Below are 23,081 nucleotides of genomic sequence, written 5' to 3'. Positions count from 1 at the left end.
GTACTCCCTTGTGATTGGCTAACAACATATTTGATATGTACTTCTTTATGATTGGCTAACAACATATTTGATATGTACTTCTTTATGATTGGCTAACAACATATTTGATATGTACTTCTTTATGATTGGCTAACAACATATTTAATAAACACTTTCCGTTAAAAACAGTTCGTATCAACTCTAATACTTTAATTCATCCCTGGATAACGTCAGGTATCATTAAATCAATAAAAAGGAAAAATAAGATGTATAGAGCTAAACTGAAGAATCCAACTCCCAAGAACATATCTAGGTTCTGTAATTATCGTAATAGGCTAAATCATCTAATTCGATTAACAAAAAAAGAATATCATAAATCATTATTGGAAAATGTACAAGGTAACATAAGATCTACTTGGAAGGCAATTAATGAAATCTTAAACAAAAAAAAAAGCACAACCAAAAGGTATTTTATCTATAGTTTATAATAATAAACCAGGGACGGCGGAAGCTGAAAAATTTTGGGGGGGCACTCCAATATTTCACGGTACCTTGAAATGACCCCCCCCCCTCCCTGTTTAGCTTGATTACAAACGTGTATGTGTGATATTTCAATCAGTAACATTTTGCGCGCATTAAATCACTTGCAATTGTGCTGAGAGACACAAAAATGATGCAAGTCGTCGCTAGATATATCGTATATTTTTTAGATACAGAAAATTATGTAATATCAAAATAATAAATAATGGTAATCATAACCAAATCTCATGCGTTTTTTTTTTGTGTGTGTGAGGCATTATATTCTGGGGGGGCCAGCCCCCCCCCCCAAAATCTAGTGGGGGGACCAGTGCCCCCCCGGCCCCCCCGCTTCCGCCGCCCCTGTAAACGTTATACTAAGTCTCTTGATATTGCCAATGTATTTAATACCTATTTCACAAATGTAGGACCTTCTCTTGCTAAAAAGTTTAGTAACTGTCAAACTAACTACAAAAATTGGCTGAAAATACCAAGCTGTGCTACAAATCTCAGCTTGCCAATTATTTATCATCTTACAGTTCTGGACAAACTATATAGTCTTGACCAGCAGAAAGCTGTTGGTATTGATGGAATACCTATTAGATACGTAAAAAAAGTTGCTGAATTCATTTGTCAGCCACTTTCTTTTATTTATAATACATCTATAATGACTAATACATTCCCTGAAGAAATGAAAATTGCTAAAGTTATTCCTTCGTTCAAAAATGGTGATCAAGAATTAATATCTAATTTTAGACCGATATCGTTACTTCCGACATTTAATATGTACTCCCTTGTGATTGGAACATATTCAATATATACTCCAGCTTCGTCCTTTCCTGCATTCTTATTGCCTGCATTTTCAATGCCCATGTGAATTAAGGGCTACAATTATCATGATCGGTAACCAGCGTAGTTTGTGACATCTTTACAAGATGCAATTAAACTTTAGTTATTCATTGTCTTTCTACTTTATTGTCAAAATCTTAGAACTTACTGTACTGGCTGTTAGAACATCATCTTTCCCAACTGCTATCTCATAAGGTTTTTCGATTTTATCGTAAGTCTTGCCAACCAAACGACCATCCAATGTGAACTTTTGGATGCGGTTATTACCATTATCGCACACCAGTAGATGATGGTTATTATCAATAGCCAGGCCACAGGGCCCACTAAGCTGGCCATCAGCACTTCCTTCTCCTCGTCCAATCGTTGATACTTTTGACACTACGCTGCCTTTCTTCTCAAATACCTGAATGACGTTGTTAGTGAAGTCACTAACGTAAAACTTATCCTGGATTTTTAACAGAGCAATTGGAGAAAAATGTTCGACACTTTCTAAACCAAACTGATATTGATATTCACCGTCTTTTGTGAAGACTTGAACACGATGATTACCAAAATCACACACAATGATGTTCCCATCGTCATCAACGTGTACTCCGTGTGGTTCATGGAATTCTCCATCGCCGTTACCATGGTTACCTAAGGAATTTACCAATGTCCCTGTTGTAGTGTTCACTATATATATTCTATCATTATTACAGTCTGCTATGACTAAATCAGTTTCATTCAGGAATGCTAAGCCGTGAGGGTAACGTAACTGTCCATCATGGTCATACGTTAGTAAGGGGTGTCCATGAGTGTTGAACACACAAACACAGTGTGTAGACCAGTCTGTAGACCAGTCTGTAACAGCGATTCTACTGTTATCCTTGTTTACAGCGATGCTAGCTAAACGAGTCAAAGATTTCTCCTGTGCTTGTAATTTTGTGTCAAACTTCTCAGCAATTCTCATCTTCTGTGGCTTCACATTTATCACAAGTGGACTGTTAGATACATGATTCCCATTCACTTGAACCTCTGCTGTCAGTTGACCAGCTACTTTAGGCATGAACTCCACTTCTAGTTTACCATCAGCTCTCACATTGTTTTCTTTTATTTCCACATTATCTTCAGGGCTGATTTTAACATCAATAACATCGTGTGGGCCGTTGCTAATCGGCTTTTGTCGAGCAGTCTTCGCCACTGAAATTTGGATTTGGATTGTTTCTTCTGAAGCTACTGCTGCCAATCGATCATCAGCAACCTTCATGACTTCATCTTTTTTACCGCCATTTCTTGGGTCTTTGCACTCCTTTTCTAGGCTCGTTTTCGCTAGTCCAATAGAAGCATCACTTGACTTACAGACAACACCTTTGTGTTTTTCAGAAGACTTTTCAGTAGCTTCCAACGTCAGCTTTGCTTCCATCAAGGCCTCTAGTTCTGGGCCAACATGGATGGATCTTAGACTTCCAAGTCCTTGTTTTGAATGTAGAAATCTAAAACATTCGTCGCTTATAACAAACTTAAAACTGCTTGTGCCGTCGTTCATGTTCGGAGAAACAGTTGCTGTATTTGAACTTAGTTGGTCGACGTATACTTCTATATTCTGTGTTGCTTGGCGTAATTCACTTACAACACCATTATTTTTCAGTTCATCGATCATGTAATCGAAAGCCCTTTCAATCTGGAATAGCCCCTCTTGATCTTTCTGCGACTTACGGTCTGCTTCCTTCATCCTCTGGTCGGTGTGTTTATCAAGTTCTTGTTTGCATTTTTGCAACTTCTCAGTCAAATGTTTTACAGTTTCTTCCATCTTTGCTTTTGCTCTCTCGCCATCCTCTTTTATTTCTTCATATTTTTCAATGTTTTTCTGTATTTCCTCTTCTTTTAGCTTGAGCTTTTCCTTTCCTTCCTTCACAAAGAAGTCTTGCAGCGAACCTTCTATTATGGCTACTGTTTCGTGGGCTCGACATTGCCGACTCCTAAAACAGTGGATACAAATGAACTCCCCACAATTTTTGCAGAAAAATTCATTAACTTGTTCGTGATCTTGACAAAGACTCTCTCTCTTCAAGATGCGCTCCATATCAGTCTCAGTTAGATCGGTCAAGGAAATTTGTTGTTGTTCTTTGTTGATTATGGAATTTATTTTCGCACAATCTTCGCATAGCAAACGTTGCCGATCAAGTGAGTACCAGGTTGCTTTAGGCTTCCTCTCACAAACAGAACAAAACTTTTCATTATTTAAAAACTCTAGAAATTCCAGATTTCTTGAATGTACAAGACTTGGTTTCAGATAGTCATCTACGCCAGTGTTTAGTTCTGGCATAGGAGTTTCTGACTTACATTGAGGACACTTGAAGACATTGACTTCCTCGATGCGCTCGGCGTGCCTTTTGATGCAAGGATCACAAAATGCGTGAAAACATTTCGAGAGCTTAGGTTCAGTGAGTGTATCATTACACAAGGAACATAGGACATCTTTTTTGAGGTTTTCAACGAAGGAATCCATCTTGTACTAAGCCGGAAACTTGGTGGGCAAATATTACACAATGTGAGCCTTGAAAAGTCAATTCTTGGAATTGAAGCATGCGTACTAAGGACTTGAACAAGGACATGGTTTTGCTTAAGTGGGGGTCAGTACTGAACGTCAAAACAAAACTCGCTATTTGAGAGCTTCAGAGCGAATTAAACAACAGAAAATACAACTAAATACTACAAAGGAAATAAAGAGTTTCTTTCTGATCATTTTATGATGCACCACAATAAGATAACCGCTATCGATGGCGAAACTAAAGAGTTCCCGTCCCACTCATCGCGTCTGGTAAGCCTCGAACATATTTGTTGAATCTAAGAATAGACATTTATGCCAATGACGTCTATGAGGTATGAATAAAATGAAACAGCAGCCACCTTACAAGAGAATCTCGTACCCAAAGCCTGCGTTTCTTCTGGCCTGCGGCAAAAAACGAGGGCTCTGGAATAATCCATTTTTTGACCCATGCACAATTTTTCCGGAAGTGAAATATAATCAATGAAAATCATGCTCTGCTTCAAAGCAGAGTTATGTGTTTACTTCCGATCAAGATAAAAATTAGGAATCGGGAACATAAGTTTTTATTTTTGATAGGGGTTGGTGGGTGATTTAAGGATTTAAAAAAAAAATTGTAATTACGTCATGTGAATGTCTAGCATATATCGCACTGCGTGATGGGACGTAAGCGACATTCTGATTGCATAAAGATATCCCATGATGCATTGGAAGATTAACTGAATACGCTCACAAAATAGTTAATGATGACTTTTAATGTTCTAGTACATGCATCAGTACATGAATCCCCTTTACTTCATGCATTATAGTTTATATATAGTTATTATAGTTTTTGAGGTCGACATCGGGCTTACCAACTAAATTTTTAAAAATCCTGTCTCCAAATAAGTACATATTAATTACTTTACTCTAGAATGATTGTTGGGAACTGTCCCATGACATCACTTGTACCATTGTGGTACTTTGATGAATAATAGTACTTTATCTCCAACTCATCCTCATACTGAATAGTTGCTTGACCATCCAGGCCATAGTAAGAAGGTGATCCTTGTATTTTAGCTGCTATAGTGTACCTGAGTCTAGGGCTTAGTGGAACAGGGTTGTCAAGGTTGACGGTGAACCCATAGTATTGATCATCAACCAATTTGTTTTCAGTTGCACATGTGGAATATATCCGTAAGAGGACTTTATTGTTTTGATATACACTTAGATCTACATCATAACTATTGCCTTGGCTTCCAAACATCCGTACTCCACAGAGGGTAATGGCTTTGTTAACGGTAAAGTCAATGGCATCAATTTTTTTCTCTTTAAATTGATCCTCGGTGGCTACTCTAAATGTACCAAAACGAGCCTTTGGTACTATTATTTTGCTCCCCGCTCTCTTCTTCGAAGAAAAGATGTTTTTTGATGGCGTTAGCGAATTCAAAATTTGAATCAATCCTGAGAGTTCTTCGAGATTTAAAATGGCTTTTGGAACAACGATTTGAGCAAATTTCTTTTGTGACATGAGTGGAAATCTTATAAGACGAATGGCTTCTTCACCAAGAATGGCTCTTTTGTTTTCTCCGCTGTTTTCTATTCCCTTTTCCTTTATTCTCTTCAAAACCCACTTATCTACTGCTACGAATAAATCAACTTCTCTTATTTTCAGGCCGTCCCTACCGAGAACTTGGCACAACACTTCATGGGATACATCAAGAAATGGTTCAGACGAAACAGCTCGCTCAGTCGTTCTTTCAACCATATTCCAACAGTGTTGTTCGAGCTTGTCATCTCTCAGGTGCTTCGCTTGAGGCAGAACTATAAACACATCTTCTGGTTTGAGTTCTTTTTCAAGATATTCTCTGCATTTCTGTTCCAAGAACGGCAACATGTATTTTTTAGCCAGGTACAGAACTTGCATGACGTTACTTCCGCTTAAGCTGACCTCGTCTGAATACACATAATGTAATGGCTGAACATTTGTTTGATTAAGTACTGTTTGTTGTTACGTATAAAAATCACACACCGTTTAATTTTCTCCGGGGACTTCCGGTCAGCGGTAGTTGCGGGCTCAAAGACGTAGGTCAGATATATATATTTTTGGAGAGAAGATCGAGACCATGTGCGAATTGAGTATTTCTACAGTTATATTTCCATTTATACTTTGATTTCTACTTATCCCAAGGCCCATCAATTTTTCGAACCGTGATACTAACGTGATAAAAATGATATACCATCTGTACTGCGAGGATATCTGCTGTATTAAAAAATCACACGAGTTCAAAAGGCTGGGAGAATGATTTGTTTATCCTGGTTATACCCCTAGCGCCTAATAGTGCGTTATAGTTCGAAAAACTATAAAATAATGTGGAAAATAAAGGTTATAAAACTACAATAGATACATAAAATGAGACCCGAAATTACAAATAAATACCAAATAAATGTCTACGAAAACCTAACTCACATTGCTGGGCCTTGGGATAAGTAGAAATCAAAGTTAGGTTTTCGTAGACATTTATTTGGTATTTATTTGTAATTTCGGGTCTCATTTTATGTATCTATTGTAGTTTTATAACCTTTATTTTCCACATTATTTTATAGTTTTTCGAACTATAACGCACTATTAGGCGCTAGGGGTATAACCAGGATAAACAAATCATTCTCCCAGCCTTTTGAACTCGTGTGATTTTTTAGTACAGCAGATATCCTCGCAGTACAGATGGTATATCATTTTTATCACGTTAGTATCACGGTTCGAAAAATTGACGCCATTGTTGGAAATATTATCATCGTTCTGGAAGTATTATCGCCGTTAGGACAGGTACCGAATTCAAGATTAGTTGTATATAATCACGAAGTAGAGATCAATTCAAGTTATATTTGTGCCGTTGGTTGGGTTTATTTGGTGTAAATATGTCTGGAGAAGAAAATGCTGAGATCGTCGAACAACCTAAGGAATTACAAGATGAAATTGCCCATCTCAAGTCACGTCGTGCCTTAGCAAAGGCGGCAGTAACACGAATTATAACAGCTGTGGATAAGCTAATGGCTGCTGACTCCAATCTTATGGCAGTAAAGGAACGAATGATGGAGTTTGACCAATTAACACAAGATTTTGCCGCCGCCCACAAGGCGTATACTGACCACCTTACAGAGGACGACGAACTTCGGGATGCAGAAGAATATTGGAAAAAGGCAATTACACCGGCAAATGAGCTCAACGACATAGTTGGTGCCTGGATTGCAGAGTTGGAGGACCCAGTAAAGGACCATGGTGAACCAGACGACGAACAAGACGGTGGTGAGAATTTGAATGAAGGAAACAAGAAAATGGACAGTGAAATTGAGAATGACGAAGTAAAGGAGTTACAACATAAACAATCGCAAATTGAACAAACATTACAACATAATGCTGCCCTTGAAGCTAAGGTGCAGGCTGTCAAGCGACAACAAGCCCTAGAGATGGAGGCATTCGAGCTCAAGGGCCAGGAGCTCGAAGAGCAAATGAATCTAGAGCGTCAAAGGATCAAGCTACAAATAGAGTTAGAGAGACGACGTAAAGATATGGAAGAAGAGATGAAGCAAATGAAGGCCGAGTTAGCCCAACTAAAGATGAATACCGAAACCAAGGAGGATACACCTACTGACGCGGCAACGAAAGTTGCCAAAGTAGATCTGCGCTTCACCCACTCCACACCAAATGTATCTACACCGAAGCGAGACCTACAGCCACCCCCTCCGGAGTCCATTCAGCCGCCATTTGGAAGGGCTCACTACACACTACAGTCTAAAACCGGTGATGCCGAGACACGACAACTACCCTGGATCTCCCCAGCCTTGTATATGGGGGACTCCACGCCTCAGCATGCACCACCTACTAACTTGGCAGATGTGCTTCAGCAGATGATGAATGACACCAGAATGCACCAACAGTCGCTTGTAGATAGCATGCAGAGACCGAAGATTGAGTTGATGACCTTCGATGGAGACCCTTTGAAGTATTGGCCCTTTATCAGAGCATTTACCAATGCTGTTGACAGCAAATCAGATGATGATGGTTCTAAATTGAACAGCCTCATGCAATACTGTACTGGAAAAGCGAGAAGTTTGCTGCAATGTTGTCTCGTGAAAGAGCCCATGGAAGGGTACAAACTTGCATGGGAGCTTCTTAAGGAGCGCTTCGGCAACACTGATGTCATATCTCAGGCTTGGATAGCCAAGATACTTGATCGACCAAAGATTAAGGACACTAAAGGTTTGCAGACCTTTGCCGATGAACTCCGAACCTGTAGGGAAACTCTGCTCACGATGGGTTACCTAAATGAGCTTGAGACCCGCAGAAGTCTATGCCAGATAGTGGAGAAGTTACCAGCTTATCTGCACTCCCGCTGGCTGAAGGTGAACCATGCGATAAAGTACAAGGAAAATCGCCCTCCCACTCTTGTCGATGTCATACGTTTAGTGACGGATGCAGCACAACAAGCCTCCGATCCAGTTTTCGGAAAGGCCCTGGAGCCCAAGGATACCTCATCCAGGGATGACAGTAGAAGATCTCAAGATTCCAGACAGAGAAGTAAAGGCAGCCATACCGCTCACGTTGTGTCTACAAGTAATCCAGCAACTGCAGTAATGCAGTCCCCACCTGTGACTAGCACGACTTCCTACAGCACGCCAAAGGAGCCCTGCGTGAAGTATGGAGGACACCACTACCTTACCCAGTGCGAGGACTTCAAGGCTCTTCGCGTGAAAGATCGTCTAGCCTTTATCCAATCTAAGAGACTTTGTGTCAATTGTTTTAAGCCTGGTCACCTGGGCAAGGAATGTAGTAGGCCCTTTGTTTGCACTATCGATGGCTGTGGTCAAAAGCACAGCAAATTTCTACATCTGCCATCCAAGCCACCCCAAGAACCCGAAGTTGCGAGACAAAGTGTAGCTGTGCCGCAATCCCCTGCACAACCCAGTGCTCCAGTCGGCAGTAATTTTGTGGCTGGAGGGAAGGAAAAGGTTGCTCTTCCCATTGTTGCTGTTCGTGTGAGGGGCAAGGGACTTGATAATTATACAGATACCTATGCTTTAATAGATCCTGGTGGAACTAGTGGATATTGTTCGGAAGACCTTGCCAAACACCTAGGTGTCCCAAGAAAGAACTACACTTGTAGTTTGTCTACTATTCACGAAAGTAACTCCCCAATCAATGCAGATTTCGTCAACCTGCAAGTCTCAAACGTAAATGGTGGGCCACAGTTCGACATGAAAGGAGTAATGGTCCGTCCTTCGTTGAACGTCGGACTGGACAACTTAGCCTCGTCAACCGACCTCAAAGAATGGCCTCACCTAGAAGATATATACATGCCTAAGTTGAATGTCAATGAGGTTCATTTACTGATTGGACAAGACACTCCAGACCTTACATTTCCGGAGGAGACCCGAAGAGGAAAGCCTGGTGAGCCATATGCTTGTCTCACTGCCCTGGGCTGGGTCATGAACGGCCCTATAGGCCAAGACAAGCAAGCCACTTTCACCTCGAACTTCACAAACGCCAAACAAGAATTGAACATTGACCGTCAATTAGAAACACTTTGGAAGTTAGAAGATAATGATTGCGGCGAAAGCCTAGGCTTGTCTAATAGTGACAGAAAGGCCTTGAGTGTTATGAATGAATCAGTAAAGCTTGTTGATCAACACTACACGATGGACATTCCATTTAAGGAAAGACCACCTGGATTGCCAGATAACCGTCCGGTGGCCGAACATCGACTAAATCTTCTTGGGAAGAGACTACAGAAGAACCCAGAGTTGTCGGAAAAGTATACCGCAAGTGTACACGAACTCCTTGAAAAGGGGTATGCTGAGCCTGTGAAGGAGGATAATCTGAAAGGAAGAGAAGGCTACACTTGGTTCCTTCCCCATCATCCGGTGCTGCACCCAAGAAAACCAGACAAGTGCAGGCTTGTATATGATTGCGCTGCCAAGTATCGAGGAGTGTCTTTAAATGACAAAGTCCATCAAGGTCCTGATCTGACGAACAGCCTCGTTGGAGTATTGCTTCGCTTTAGGCAGGAGCCTATTGCTCTGATGGCGGATATCCAGGGCATGTTCAACCAGGTACATGTGAGTGAGAATGATCGAGATGCCCTCCGATTCCTTTGGTGGGAAGAAGATGACCCGACCAAGACTCCATTGGTGTACCGGATGAAGATCCACCTCTTCGGAGGAGTGTGGTCACCCAGTTGTGCCAGCTTTGCCCTGAAGAGATGTGCACAGGACAATGTAAAGGACTTTGATCCAGACACAATTTCCACTGTTGATAGAAATTTTTACGTTGACGACTGTTTAAAGTCTGTTGCCACCCCTGAGGATGCAGTGAGTCTAGTCAAAGAGTTGCGAGAGCTGCTGTCGAGAGGCGGTTTCAACCTTACCAAATGGGTCAGCAACTCAAGAGATGTTCTACGTACCGTGCCGGAAGTTGAGCGGTCTAAGGAAGTCAAGACGCTTGACTTGGATCAAGAGCTGTTGCCTGCTGAAAGAACCCTCGGCGTCTTATGGAAGGTGGAGTCCGACACCTACGGATTTGATGTACGCCTAGAAGAAAGGCCATTCACTCGGCGTGGACTTCTGAGTACAGTCAGCTCAGTGTATGACCCGTTAGGGTTTGTGAGCCCCTTTGTGCTAAGGGCGAAGATGTTATTCCAAGAGCTTTGCCGAATGAAATCTGGCTGGGATGATCCCATGCCACTTGAGTTAAAGGAGCAGTGGTGCCGATGGCTACAAGATCTACCGCTGATCCAGAACCTTGCCATTCCTCGTTGCCTAAAACCTAAGGGTTTCGAAACAGCATCTGCAGAAATACACCATTTTGCGGATGCTTCGGAAAAGGGCTACGGAGCTGTGTCATACCTCAGGATCGTTGGGAACAATGGAATTTCCCATTGTTCATTCCTCATGCCAAAGTCTCGGCTGGCCCCACTTAAACCTACCACCATTCCTCGATTGGAATTGGCGGCGGCGGTTGAAGCAGTGAAACTTGACAAGTTACTGCGAAAAGAACTCCAAGTACCCCTTCAGGAATCGGTCTACTGGTCGGACAGTATGATAGTCCTATGGTGCCTGCAACAGGAAGACAAGCGCTATCAAACTTACGTTGCTAACAGAGTTGCTGCCATACAAGAGCACACGACCCCAAGTCAGTGGAGGTACGTTGATTCAGACTCAAACCCGGCCGATGACGCCTCCCGCGGTATGATAGCGGCAGAAGTGGTAAGCACCTCCAGATGGATCCTTGGTCCACCTTTCCTATGGAAAGAAAAGACGGAATGGTCGACACAACCAGAATTTAAATGCTCAATGCTGGAAGATGCAGTTGAAGTCAAACCAGACCGCAAGGTTTACACTGTTGCTACCGGTGACGCAGACCCCATTGATTTACTCATACAGCGACACTCGCCATGGGATAGGCTTCTGAAGTCGATTGCTTGGCTCCTTCGGTTCAAGCAATTCATGAAAGCCAGAAAACCGATGCCTGGCAAGTTGACAGTGAGCGAAAGCAAGATCGCTGCTACAGCTATCATTGTCCACGTACAGAGCCAAATTTTCGGAAGGAGCAAGGATAACTCATTGCAGAAGCTGTCGCCGTTTCGCAGCGAAGACGGAACGTGGCGAGTAGGAGGAAGACTCAACAAAGCTGATCTGCACTTCCAGACGAAATACCCTTTGATATTACCTGCTAATCATCATGTCACTAATCTTGTGATTCTGCATCACCATGCCATGACTGGCCATGCTGGCATCGAACGTGTTCTCGCCGAAACAAGACGAAAGTTTTGGATCGTGAAGGGCAGAGCAACGGTAAGAAGAGTGCTATCCAAATGCATCACATGCAAGAAAATGAGAGCACAGCCAGTGTCTCAGTACATGGGAGACCTGCCAAAGGACCGCATAACACCTAACGAAGCACCCTTTACACGTGTAGGAGTGGACTATTTCGGGCCGTTTCTCGTGAAACGAGCTAGGAGCGAGGTCAAGAGGTACGGTTGCATCTTCACCTGCCTCACCACAAGAGCCATCCACATCGAAGTTAGTCACACTCTTGACACTGATTCTTTCATAAATGCACTTCAGCGATTCATCGCTCGCCGTGGCGAACCTGTTGAAATCCGCTCAGATAATGGAACCAATTTCACCGGTGCTCAACTAGAACTGCGACGAGCCCTTGAACAGTGGAACCAAGCTCAAATCCACAACTTTCTCCGCAAGAGGGAGATACAGTGGATCTACAACCCACCAGGTGCTTCCCATATGGGAGGTGCCTGGGAGAGGCAAATACGTACCGTGCGTTCAGTCCTGAGAGGTCTACTTCCTCTACAGATCTTAGATGATGAGGGACTATCAACTTTGATGTGCCTCGTGGAAGGTATTGTAAACGGACGACCCATAACCAGGATCTCGGATGATCCGAAAGATCTCACGCCTCTGACGCCAAACCATCTTCTCTTGCTTCGTTCGGGCCCAACCCTTCCATCAGGAATGTTCGTTAAACAAGATCTCTACAGGAGACGCTGGCGTCAGGTTCAATACATGGCTGACGTTTTCTGGAAACGCTGGCTGAGCGAATATCTGCCAACACTTCAAGTGCGCCAGAAGTGGCTACGCCCAAAGCGTAACCTTAAAGTTGGAGATCTGGTGCTAGTAAAGCACGACAACACGGCACGTCTACGTTGGCCTCTTGGGCTCATCGTCGACACCTATCCGGGATCAGATGGTCTTGTGCGATCTGTTCAAGTGAAGACCCAATCTGGAGTGTACAATCGTCCCGTCGACAAGATTTGTCTACTTGAGGGGGATCTGCAGCAGTCTGACGAATGAACACTCATGAACACTTGAAGATACCCACGGTTCAGCCCTTGGTTTGTCTGAATGCATTGCAGTATCAACGCATTGGGGGCGGGATGTAATGGCTGAACATTTGTTTGATTAAGTACTGTTTGTTGTTACGTATAAAAATCACACACCGTTTAATTTTCTCCGGGGACTTCCGGTCAGCGGTAGTTGCGGGCTCAAAGACGTAGGTCAGATATATATATTTTTGGAGAGAAGATCGAGACCATGTGCGAATTGAGTATTTCTACAGTTATATTTCCATTTATACTTTGATTTCTACTTATCCCAAGGCCCATCAATTTTTCGAACCGTGATACTAACGTGATAAAAATGATATACCATCTGTACTGCGAGGATATCTGCTGTATTAAAAAATCACACGAGTTCAAAAGGCTGGGAGAATGATTTGTTTATCCTGGTTATACCCCTAGCGCCTAATAGTGCGTTATACATAATGAAGCATTTCTTGTAGTCCTTCCTTGGTGCAGTCTGGTAGATCGATAGTTGTTCCAGTCTCTGCTAATTCCCCGTAGAACATGGCCTCAAAAACAGGACTACTGATAGCCAGAACGTACTTGTGTGCTTGAAGGGTTACCCTCCCTCCATTGGCGTCCAAGACAGAGAACTCTACATCACAGAACAAGGACTTGTTGAACGCGTACACATTACGTTCTCTGACAGTAGACAGCTTTGTTTGCCAGCTTGAAGCTTCCATGTTTGATTATTCGGTGTATTAACATAAGATCTCGAAAATAAGGAATAGAGAAAGTAGCGAATATTCCAAACGTTTTCACTTGTGAAATGTCTCGGAAATATTCTGCGAAGAGACTGGAACTATTTTGGTTGGGCTTCCTGTGGATTCACGGAACAAGAGCAAAGAAGACAAGATGTACAAGTTGTGTCATTTGTCCACAAAAAACATCAGTTCTTTAACGTTTTACCTCCTGAATACTACAAGTAAGTACACGAATACTTTCTATGTATATCTTTTAGTATTATAAGACGACTTTGACTTGGCAAAGCTTTGATTTTATTCTTATTTTAGTAGGTTATTTGTGAGATATGAAATAATGCCATTTTATCAAAATATCATCATTTTTGTTTCCTGTTGAAAGCTTATGTATGCCATATTGTAAAGAAATGCGATTCTTAGCTTTTTTCTGCTGGAAAAATTGTGATATTTCCGAGCTAAAGGTGGATACGAAACTGATAAAGATGGCTCATGCAAAACGCGTGACTTTAATGTAGGTGCCTGGGAGGGGTGGGGAGTAGGAAGAGACAAATTACTAAAAGAAAAGAAAAAGATAGCGCCCTTTTATTATTACTATGAAGGAATGCAAGGATGTTGTTCCACTGATAATCAGTTCACTCATACCTTGCAGCACAGTCCTCAACCAATCAGATAGAGCATACTATCTAACCTATGAAACAAGGACTTATGGATGCTTGCTTGTACAATTGTTGATTCATTTAAAAGACAAGCGTAATCTGTGTATACTTTCACATGTTAATTAACTTAAAAAAAACTTGTCAAAAACTTGTCATTGCTTGTCACCACCACAAAGTACATCAGTGTGAAGGCGCCTCAGGCAGCTGTGGTACTGTCCATGTATTTCCCCAAGCACAGCTTTAACCAAGTTTGAATCAATTAGGGTTGATTTTAGAGAAGGGAGGAGAAAATCTTGAGGCAGGAAAAACCCTTGGAATTAGAAAGTAAGAGAACGTCCAATAGCTTTCACTCAGTTCTATGATTGCTATCTCATTCAGGTACTGATAATAGCGCAAAAGAAAATACCTTATGTAACATCAATGCTGGGATCAACTTTGCTTTGTTTGGAATATGTACAATCAGCTTGATCTTGACTTGCTGGAAATTCAACAGGTATTTATTATTTAAAATGCAGAGGGTCAGTGGCAGGAAAATAGGAGAGTGAAGTGTATTTCAGATTGTTCGGAGGCTAGGGTGAGAGAAAAAGCCTTCTTTGTTTTCATTAAAGATAAAGGCCGGGGAAGGATGAGCTTAATTTATTAGTTTAATAACCCATGATATAGTAAATTGTTTAAATGCATGGCGTTTTAGCCAATAATACCAAACATATCAAGGGAAAAAACAATAACTATGGGCAAAAAGTGAGTGGACACCGCTCACAGATTCATTAATATTTGTAACGAGGAAAACTTGTAAATAGAAATATAGTATATCAGTTTTATTATGTCCCTATTTTTTGGTTTTAGCATAACAGTTCTGAACATACGAGTCCGTCCTACTGCTATTTCGAATATTCTTTGGATATTTTACTTCAGCATCCTAGGAATCAGGTAAGAATAGTTTACAATGATTAGGAATTATCCTTTGAATACCCAATGAATATTTCTCTCTCCCCCAGATATATTGCGTGGCTGCCATGCATGGTTACTCTAAACTGGTTTAGGATTTGTGGTTGACATGGTAACTTTAAACTGGTTTAGAAACATGAGAATAGACCCCTTGCAGAACGTCGACATAACGTTAATAGTTTTGAATTTGTTCAATTCTCTGGAGATAGGGATTCTTTTTTTCTGTCCTCCAAATTGGGATGCTTTGAGGTCACATGCAAGGGGTCTACATGTATCTTATCTCTTGTTAATGTTACATGGGATTTGTGACCTTCTTTTTACTTTTTTTTCACTGGATTCCCAACTTATGTTTACTTCTCATTTAATTTCTCATCTTTACAAGATGCTGTTTTCATTCATTCCACAGATCTATGATTCTTGGTATAGCTTATATTGATAATGGTCACATATTGGAAGAAAATACTGTCATCCCCAAAATCTTGTTTCCCACAGGTATATCTGAAGTACAATCTGCTTGTTTGATAGACCGATTTAACTTGCGTGTAATGTTTTTCCTTTTCAGACCAGGTGTCATTCCCTAGAGTATCATTTCTTTGTTTAACCTGGTTTAATGATTGTGCATGACAAGACACATGTCTGAATATAAATGCAACTCAAACATAGAATCTTATAAATGTTTTCAAGGGATTGGTAAACTTAGGCCTTTTCTAATTTCAACAAAAAAGATGCATTTAGATCTAGCTTGGGTACAAACAACACCATATAAGGTAGGATGAACAGAAGATGTTTGTACCGAAGTGAGACCATCCTGCACCATGTTCACTCAAACTGATAATCCTCAGTCATCACAAATTTCTTAAAAATGAGGAGAATTAACAATGCTTTATACTTAATATTTATATAAAAATTCATTTTTTTGACATTCTTTTTCACCAGAAAATGTGTTCAAGATATTAGAGGTAAGAGATATATAAGGAATGTAAGTAAAATCAGTCATTCTACCCACCCATCAGTAGGACACTTGTATTATGGTGTCTTTAACTACAATTCCCAGAATCCCTTGCACACTTTCTTTTGGTTCGGTTTATTAGCACCAATTGTTTCACTATTTACCATCTAACCAAAACTACATTTTATCCATTCCTCCCTCCTTTCTTCTATATGTGTATCCATCTACCAAGCACCATCCATCCATCCACCCACCCAACCGCCCTTCCACCCACCCATCCATTCATCTATCCACCCATTCATCTATCTATCCATCTATTCATGGTTCTAAAACAAATTAACTTTATCTTTTTAGGTGTTGTTTCTTTCATGGGCACTAGAATATCAGAGAAAACACAGAAGTAGAGGTATTAAAATAGAGCTCTTACCTATTCCCTTGTGTATTATATCTTTGTTTGAGTTTGACTCACATCAGTCTTTCTTCATAGCTATCGTTGTTAAACAAGGAAATAATAATCAAGGGAATAACAAGTGTTCAGATATGGAAAAACCTTGATTAAACCAATAAAACCACTACTCTGGTTTGATGGGGTGGGGAGGCTAACATGAGACATCTTTAAAAAATAACAATCCAAATAATGAAAATAATATAGAAATCTTTTTGTTGCATATTAAATGAAGGATTTATCCAAGATGAACTTGAACAATTCAATGACAGAACTGATGAATCATCAAAATCGTTTAGACTTTCCAAGAAGGTATACACTTTTTATGTATGACTACCTAGAGGGAGGGGGAGTTGGAGGTGGGAGAGGGGAAGGGGGAGGGGGAGTGGGAGTGGGAGCGGGCAGAGGAGGAGGCAGAGGAGGAGGGAGAGGTGGAGGAGGCGGAGAGGTGGAGAAAGAGGAGGAGGAGCAGGCAGAGGGGAGGCAGAGGAGGATGGAGAGGTGAAGGAGGGGGAAGGAGGAGGAGGAGTGGGAGGGGGCACTCCTCCTCTCTGTCCTGTTTGAAATCAATGTTTACATGCTATAGTTTACTACAGACTATATAGTGCAGCTATAGAGAATCAAGGGTGGTACTAGGCTCTTGGGATTTAATTCCTGGATATCACATGTGAGTAGAGTTTGTTTATCTTTCTCTTGATTAAAGATTTTGTCTTCCAGGTTCTCCATTTTTCCTCCCTCTGCAAAACCTAATAAAGCTAAATGACCCATTCAATCTAGCTGGGAGTATTATAAGCCATGCCCTGGATTAGATCAACTCAGAGGTTGTTTCAGGGTTTCAAACATTTCAGGCCAGCCTTCTGAGATCACAGACTGACTGAACACGTCCCTTGTTAAACAGAAATCTTATACTAGACTGTACTATTGTTCCTCATCACTTTCAGGTTCTGAAGACAACATATAATATATTTACAGCACAAGCAGTTCTTTGTCTGGCGTCCTTAGCTGTCTTCCTATTAGAGTGAGTCATATTCCAAGTTAAAATGTAAATTATACAGCTTCTCATTAATCCCGTATAGGTAACTGTTCAATTATTTTCTTAATTGGACAGGTCTTGTCGATTTGGCATTAATTAGGCAGCTATTTATCAGTTAGACGACATAAAAGCACTTTTTTGTCGTCTAGCTGATTTATAATATGACCAAAAATCTACCGTGCGACCCATGGGCAAATAGTTCATAGGCATTTCAGCCAATCAGAGCGCGCATTATATCACCCATCTCGCTCGTGTGCGTGCTATTGACGCCATCGGGTTTGAAAATTTAGAGAAAAAAGGCGAGCGTCCGTTGTGATCAGCGTGCGTGAGCGTGCAGCCCATGGGGAAATAGTTCATTGGTTTTTGGCCAATCAGAGCGCGCGTAATAATCTAGTCATATTATAAATAATTAATAGGTAATGGGATTTCATGCTCCCCAATCAAGAAATAATTAGACTTTATGAAGTAAGACAATGACAAAAAAAGACAATGAAACCTTGTATTGTGAATAATGTTCATCAGACTGAATATTAGGATACATAATTATTTTATTCCTTTAATTTGATTATTTATTCCTAAGGAATAAGAAAGACAAGATAGAATATCTGTACTGGACATTCCATGGGTGCGTATGGAGCCTATGCATCAGCTGCATCGTGTTGATGTTTGTTATCGTGCTACACAGAACCATTGATGAAGGACCCTCAATACTTACTAAGGTGATTATTAGTTTTGTGACACATGGGTCTTATTATAAGATGTTCCAAAACCATATCTTAGCTTACACCTGCATATTCCCTTGGGTGCGGGGCCCAGGGGGTACTCCTGCCTGTTTAGGGGTGGAATGTGCTGCTGAGCCCTCTGAACCCTGACCCTGTTCCAGAGTAAAATTGCTGAAATTCATACCCTGTTCCAGAGCAAGATCGCTGAAAACCATACCCTTTTCCGATAGTGCCAAAATGGATACCCTGATCCAGAAAGGAGAGCGTGATTTCATATACCCTGTCCCAGAGTGAGCGCGATTTTATATATCCTGTTCCAGAGTAGAAGTGCTGAAAACCATACCCTGTTTGGCAGCAGGTATCTGTATAGCGAATATAGCTTAGAACCCCCCCCCCCCCCCCCCCCCAGGGTGCCAGGGCTGTTCTGGCTCCTGTCATTATCAATGGTTCCAACTCTACTGGTAAAATAAAATTCCCCATCTTTTATCAATATATAATTATACAGGCAACCCAAACCACAAACAGGGTTATATACAGTTCCAGGACATCTCTAATAGGATTCTTACCATGACTGTAGGTATTTTTATTCTTTGGTGTTGTTCTCACTCTGCCAGCTGACATCCCTCTCTTCATCTGGAAACAATGCATGTTTCAAGGTATTTTTGAATTCTTATAGTATCATATTAAACATCGACTTGGTTTATTAGTGCAGTTAATAATTTGTCATAAAATAACTGTTGATCAAAGAAATGATTTATTTGACAAAAAACGTTTCAATTCTTCATATTATTATTGTAGGTTTATTACTCCCCGGCCCTGTTTGTTACATCACAGCACAGGCACTATTGATTATTGCAGTCGTTGTCTTCATGGCGGTTTTGATGAGAGAGTTTCATCGCTTAAAAGAGGTGTGGAAATATTTTCATTAGGGTGTTGCCACAAGTTGTTCAATTCCATATAGATATTTGAATTTCTGGAACTAAACAATAACCCCCACTCCTTTGGAATTCCAATCCCTCTCCACTTTCCCCTCTATGAGTTCAGTATGGATATCTTCTTAAACTACACAATATACCCTCCCCACCTCTTAGATAAACACAAATCAGGCCTTGAGCAACTGGGCCCATTTTAGAGTAAAATGTAATCTAAAAAGTATTTGTTACCACAGGAAGCCCAGTGGAATGTGATTGACCAAGCCGAGTCCTACTACAACATCACAGAAAGCATGTAAACCATTCAGATCTACTAAACACTTGAAATGCAAATGCAGCTATCTTACGTCATGCAATGAATGATGGGATAGCCCAGGGCCCTCTTTCTGATTGACCCATGAATTTGTGTAGGTATTAAAAAGTAGTGAAATATAAAAAAAACCCGAAGGCATTTCACGACTGTGATACCACAGGTATTCCAGTAAAAACACTAATGTATATATTAATTAATAATATAATGTAAGCTGCCATTTTATTAATGAAATATCATCATTAAATATTAATCACAATTATTATCATATTTTGCTGTTAGTCTATTTCCTTATCACATAACTAACACATTCTTTACTTTAATGTCCAGTATTTATGAGGAACTAATCTTTTTTTCCTAAAAAGAATAAAATGATTTTCATCTCTTGACTTTAACTTCCTTTTTAAATACTTTTCAACAAAGCAAGCTCTTTTGGCAATAATTTAGACTATATTATGCTGTAGCACTGGGAAGAATGATCTTTTGTTCGGTTGACTGCCATGGATGGTGGCATCTTTCAATCTTCTCATAGTTCAAGAGTTTTAAAGATGACTTTCAGAGAGGATTCGTAATGTGTGTAACAGGTATCAAAGTTCACAGTAACTGTGTTCTTAATTGTAAGTCATGGAATATCAGGGTCTTCCATACATTGATGATTTACGTATCATGGACTGAGGCGTGAGTGAACACTTTAAAATCATCATTTGTAGAGGTATTGTTAGCCCTTTGTAAGGAAATACAATAGCAAGACACTAGAGTGCTCACACTAAATCCGTGAAAAAAATACTAATTTTTAGCACTAAATAGTGATATTTAAACAATAGGAAACAAAGGATTCTGTATTAAATAGTACTAATTAGTACTATTTAATGTTCACAGTGTTAGTGCGTGCACTCTAATGTGGTATTGAGCTTAACCTTATTTAAAGTCTATAACATTTTCTGATTGGCCAAAAACCAATAAACTATTTCCCCATGGGTTGCACGCTCGCTCATGCTGAACTCACCGGGTGCTCTCCTTTTTCCTCTAAATTTTCAAATCTGATGACATCAATAGCGCGCGCACGATCGAGAGGAGTGATAACCTACAAACTATTTCCCCATGGGCTGCACGGTTCACCTTTTCTTGAATCTAACTATAATTATCATAAATCAATTATACATCAGAAAGTCGCTCGCCCATTGCATTATAGATGCACTTGAGAAAATAATAAATCTTAACGAGCTAGAGTGCACTTGGCTACGCCTCGTGACACTCTTAACACTTGTTAATCGTTCTTTATATTTTCTCTTGTGCGTCTATAACGCCATGGGCACGCTACTTTCTGTTGTCTAATTGATAAACAGTAGCAGAATAAACCAATAAATATTGGCTTCACTGATCTGACATCTTTACTTTAGCCTGGCATTGCAGGCTAATTACCCATACATTGTAGATACATCAACATGTCTTCTGGTGCATACAGTATTGCAATGCCCATGCTAGTACATGGATTGCCTGCTCCTTCTAACATCTTTGATACAATAGATTGTCTACAATGCCTGATCAGCTTGAATTGGTAGCATATTTCCATGTTTGACATAGATTGCCTGATCTCTCTGAACCTTTACTATCTTTTGAGACATCTGCTCGTAGGAGAGTCAAAGGCCTTGTAGACTCGGGATTCTTGTCCTGTCTGACACTATACAGTACATAGCACCATGCTTGATGTGGACTTTCGTTGTCTGTTCTGATGGTGTGCATATAGTACATTAGTACTTTTGAGGGTTTATAACCTTTTGTTCCCTTTCTTTGTACGTCATCTGTTAGTACGGGATGCAGCTCGGACCTTGGCCATTAGATCCTGGAAAAATTGTTGATAGTTTGAGATACAGATGGCCTTTTCTGACTTCAACAAAAAGGGGGTATATTCTGGTAGTGGTTAAGATGCTAGCTATATCAAATTACACATACACCATACGTTCCAAGCTTGGATCATATATATATTTAAAAGAAATGTTTTGAGAAAATAAATAAAACTCAAACATAAAATTATTATATTATCAAGTGAGTGACAAATGGTCTAAAATGGAAAAAAACAATGCACCCAGACCAACAAGGTCTATAGTATTGTACTGACCTGAGTAGCCTTGATGATATCAGGCGACGGTGCTCCTACTCCAGATAAGAGTGCACCATCATACTTTGCCTTTTTCTCTTCAAACATGTCGATTCTATAAGTAACAAAACAGAATTAAACTAATTGAAGGTACAGTACACCAAGAAAAAGATATTAAAAGGTACAAGATGAGATCCAGTGTACACGTTGCTGCTACTTTAGGGTGAAAGAGTAGAATAAAAAGATATTAAAATGATAATCATCAAACACTGTACTTCGTATCACTTGGTCTTTTGCTTTCAGTAAAATGTCTTCTTGCGCTGCCATTACTTTCAATGCTTTTCTTGTCTGATCTGCAGTAACAAACAAGATTTATAACATACTGTACTTACACAATAAGTCATAATATTATTTATAATGTTCACATACTCAGAGCCTTTGTTTTGTTCCTCGGCTCCAGATGTTTTCTTCAACATACTAATGAACAGCGATGCTTTGCGCTTTCTTTCTATTTGAAGCTGTTTTTCTCTTTGGGATTGGGATTCTACTTCTAGTCTTTGAGCTGTGAAACAAAATAGTATTCCAGGAATCGAAAATACTACGCTAATGACAATGATATAATAATAACTGGTATTATCATCGTCATCATTCAGCATCATCATCGCCATCATCATGATTACAATTAGTATTATCATTTTTATCAGCATCATGGTTGTCAGTCTTCTTTATTCTCTGTTTCACATTAACGTTTTTATCACCATCATCATCACAAATTGTCATCATCACCATTGTCATCATCACCATTGTCATCACCATTATCATCATCATCACCACTATTGTCATCATCATCATCATCACCATTGTCAGCATCATCACCATGGTCATCATCATCATTGTCAGCATCGTCATCATCATAATAACTTACCTTCTTTTTCTGCAGCTTCTATTGATTTCATCTGCATCTCCAATCAGCAACAGGTGACCCTGTGTTAACGTGTGTCTCAATCTTCTGTTCTGTCCCACTTGATTCCACTTTCTCACTTTCATTCCCATTAGAGCTTTCATCTGAATCTTCCTTATTTTCCTCATCTTCACTTTCTCCTGTCTCACAGCTCTGTTTGAAGATCACATTTGTCTGTAATCTATCTTTGGTTGGACACTTCTTTTGGTTGATAGAGAAACTGATTGGGGGTTGCCTAGAAGAAAAAACAACAACAAAAAAATCACTTTCTGAGATTATTGTCCATTTTATATTCTACATTAGAAAATAAAGTGCTTTTTGCGAATTGTAGATTGTGTTGGTATATACCGTTGTACATGGCCTCCCTTAGAGTGCAAACAATCTTACCATGAAAACTTAGTCATACCTAAAAGCACAAATTTCATGTGAAATTACAGTGTTTTCTATGTTTAAATAGCCCTATTTTTTATATTAGTAATTAGTGTTTCACGGATATAAGTGTGTGCAATCTACCTTTAGATAGTCATCTTTGCTTAGCTTTTTGAACTTTATGATATGCCA

At 40.2% G+C, this 23,081-nt stretch overlaps 3 protein-coding genes across 4 annotated transcripts; 1 reads left to right on the top strand and 2 right to left on the bottom strand.

Annotated features, from left to right (window-relative positions):
* Positions 1–4,608: 4,608 nt before the first annotated feature.
* Positions 4,609–13,448, bottom strand: LOC116301358 (BTB/POZ domain-containing protein 6-B-like). The gene is made up of 2 exons (XM_089033168.1): positions 13,190–13,448; positions 4,609–5,821 (listed from the first exon to the last, which is right to left on the bottom strand). The coding sequence occupies exons 1-2, from the start codon at positions 13,446–13,448 to the stop codon at positions 4,776–4,778; spliced, it is 1,305 nt and encodes a 434-aa protein (XP_088889294.1). The 3' UTR covers positions 4,609–4,775.
* Positions 13,449–13,473: 25 nt separating this feature from the next.
* LOC116287233 (uncharacterized) lies at positions 13,474–19,731 on the top strand. Of its 2 annotated transcripts, XM_089033165.1 has the most exons (12): positions 13,474–13,690; positions 14,501–14,615; positions 14,969–15,052; positions 15,477–15,562; positions 16,007–16,029; positions 16,374–16,425; positions 16,700–16,776; positions 17,406–17,482; positions 18,078–18,216; positions 18,797–18,875; positions 19,018–19,127; positions 19,388–19,731. In XM_089033165.1, exons 1-12 carry the CDS (start codon positions 13,621–13,623, stop codon positions 19,448–19,450), a joined length of 975 nt encoding a protein of 324 aa, XP_088889291.1. In that variant the 5' UTR covers positions 13,474–13,620; the 3' UTR covers positions 19,451–19,731. The 2 variants fall into 2 exon arrangements, with proteins under 2 accessions (XP_088889291.1, XP_088889292.1); XM_089033166.1 differs by lacking the exons at positions 19,018–19,127; positions 19,388–19,731 and having other exon boundaries at positions 18,725–18,815.
* On the bottom strand, positions 19,667–22,688 carry LOC148909912 (uncharacterized). Its single transcript, XM_089033167.1, has 5 exons — positions 22,485–22,688; positions 21,989–22,121; positions 21,835–21,912; positions 21,581–21,674; positions 19,667–21,304 (listed from the first exon to the last, which is right to left on the bottom strand). Exons 1-5 carry the CDS (start codon positions 22,519–22,521, stop codon positions 21,260–21,262), a joined length of 387 nt encoding a protein of 128 aa, XP_088889293.1. The 5' UTR covers positions 22,522–22,688; the 3' UTR covers positions 19,667–21,259.
* Positions 22,689–23,081: the final 393 nt, after the last annotated feature.

The sequence above is a fragment of the Actinia tenebrosa genome, unplaced genomic scaffold, assembly GCF_029948245.1.
Source record: "Actinia tenebrosa isolate PJP-AT-01 unplaced genomic scaffold, QUT_ActTen_1.0 PGA_scaffold1__47_contigs__length_23844297, whole genome shotgun sequence".
In the NCBI taxonomy this organism is placed as follows: domain Eukaryota; kingdom Metazoa; phylum Cnidaria; class Anthozoa; order Actiniaria; family Actiniidae; genus Actinia; species Actinia tenebrosa.
This window is presented reverse-complemented; position numbering and strand designations above follow the sequence as displayed.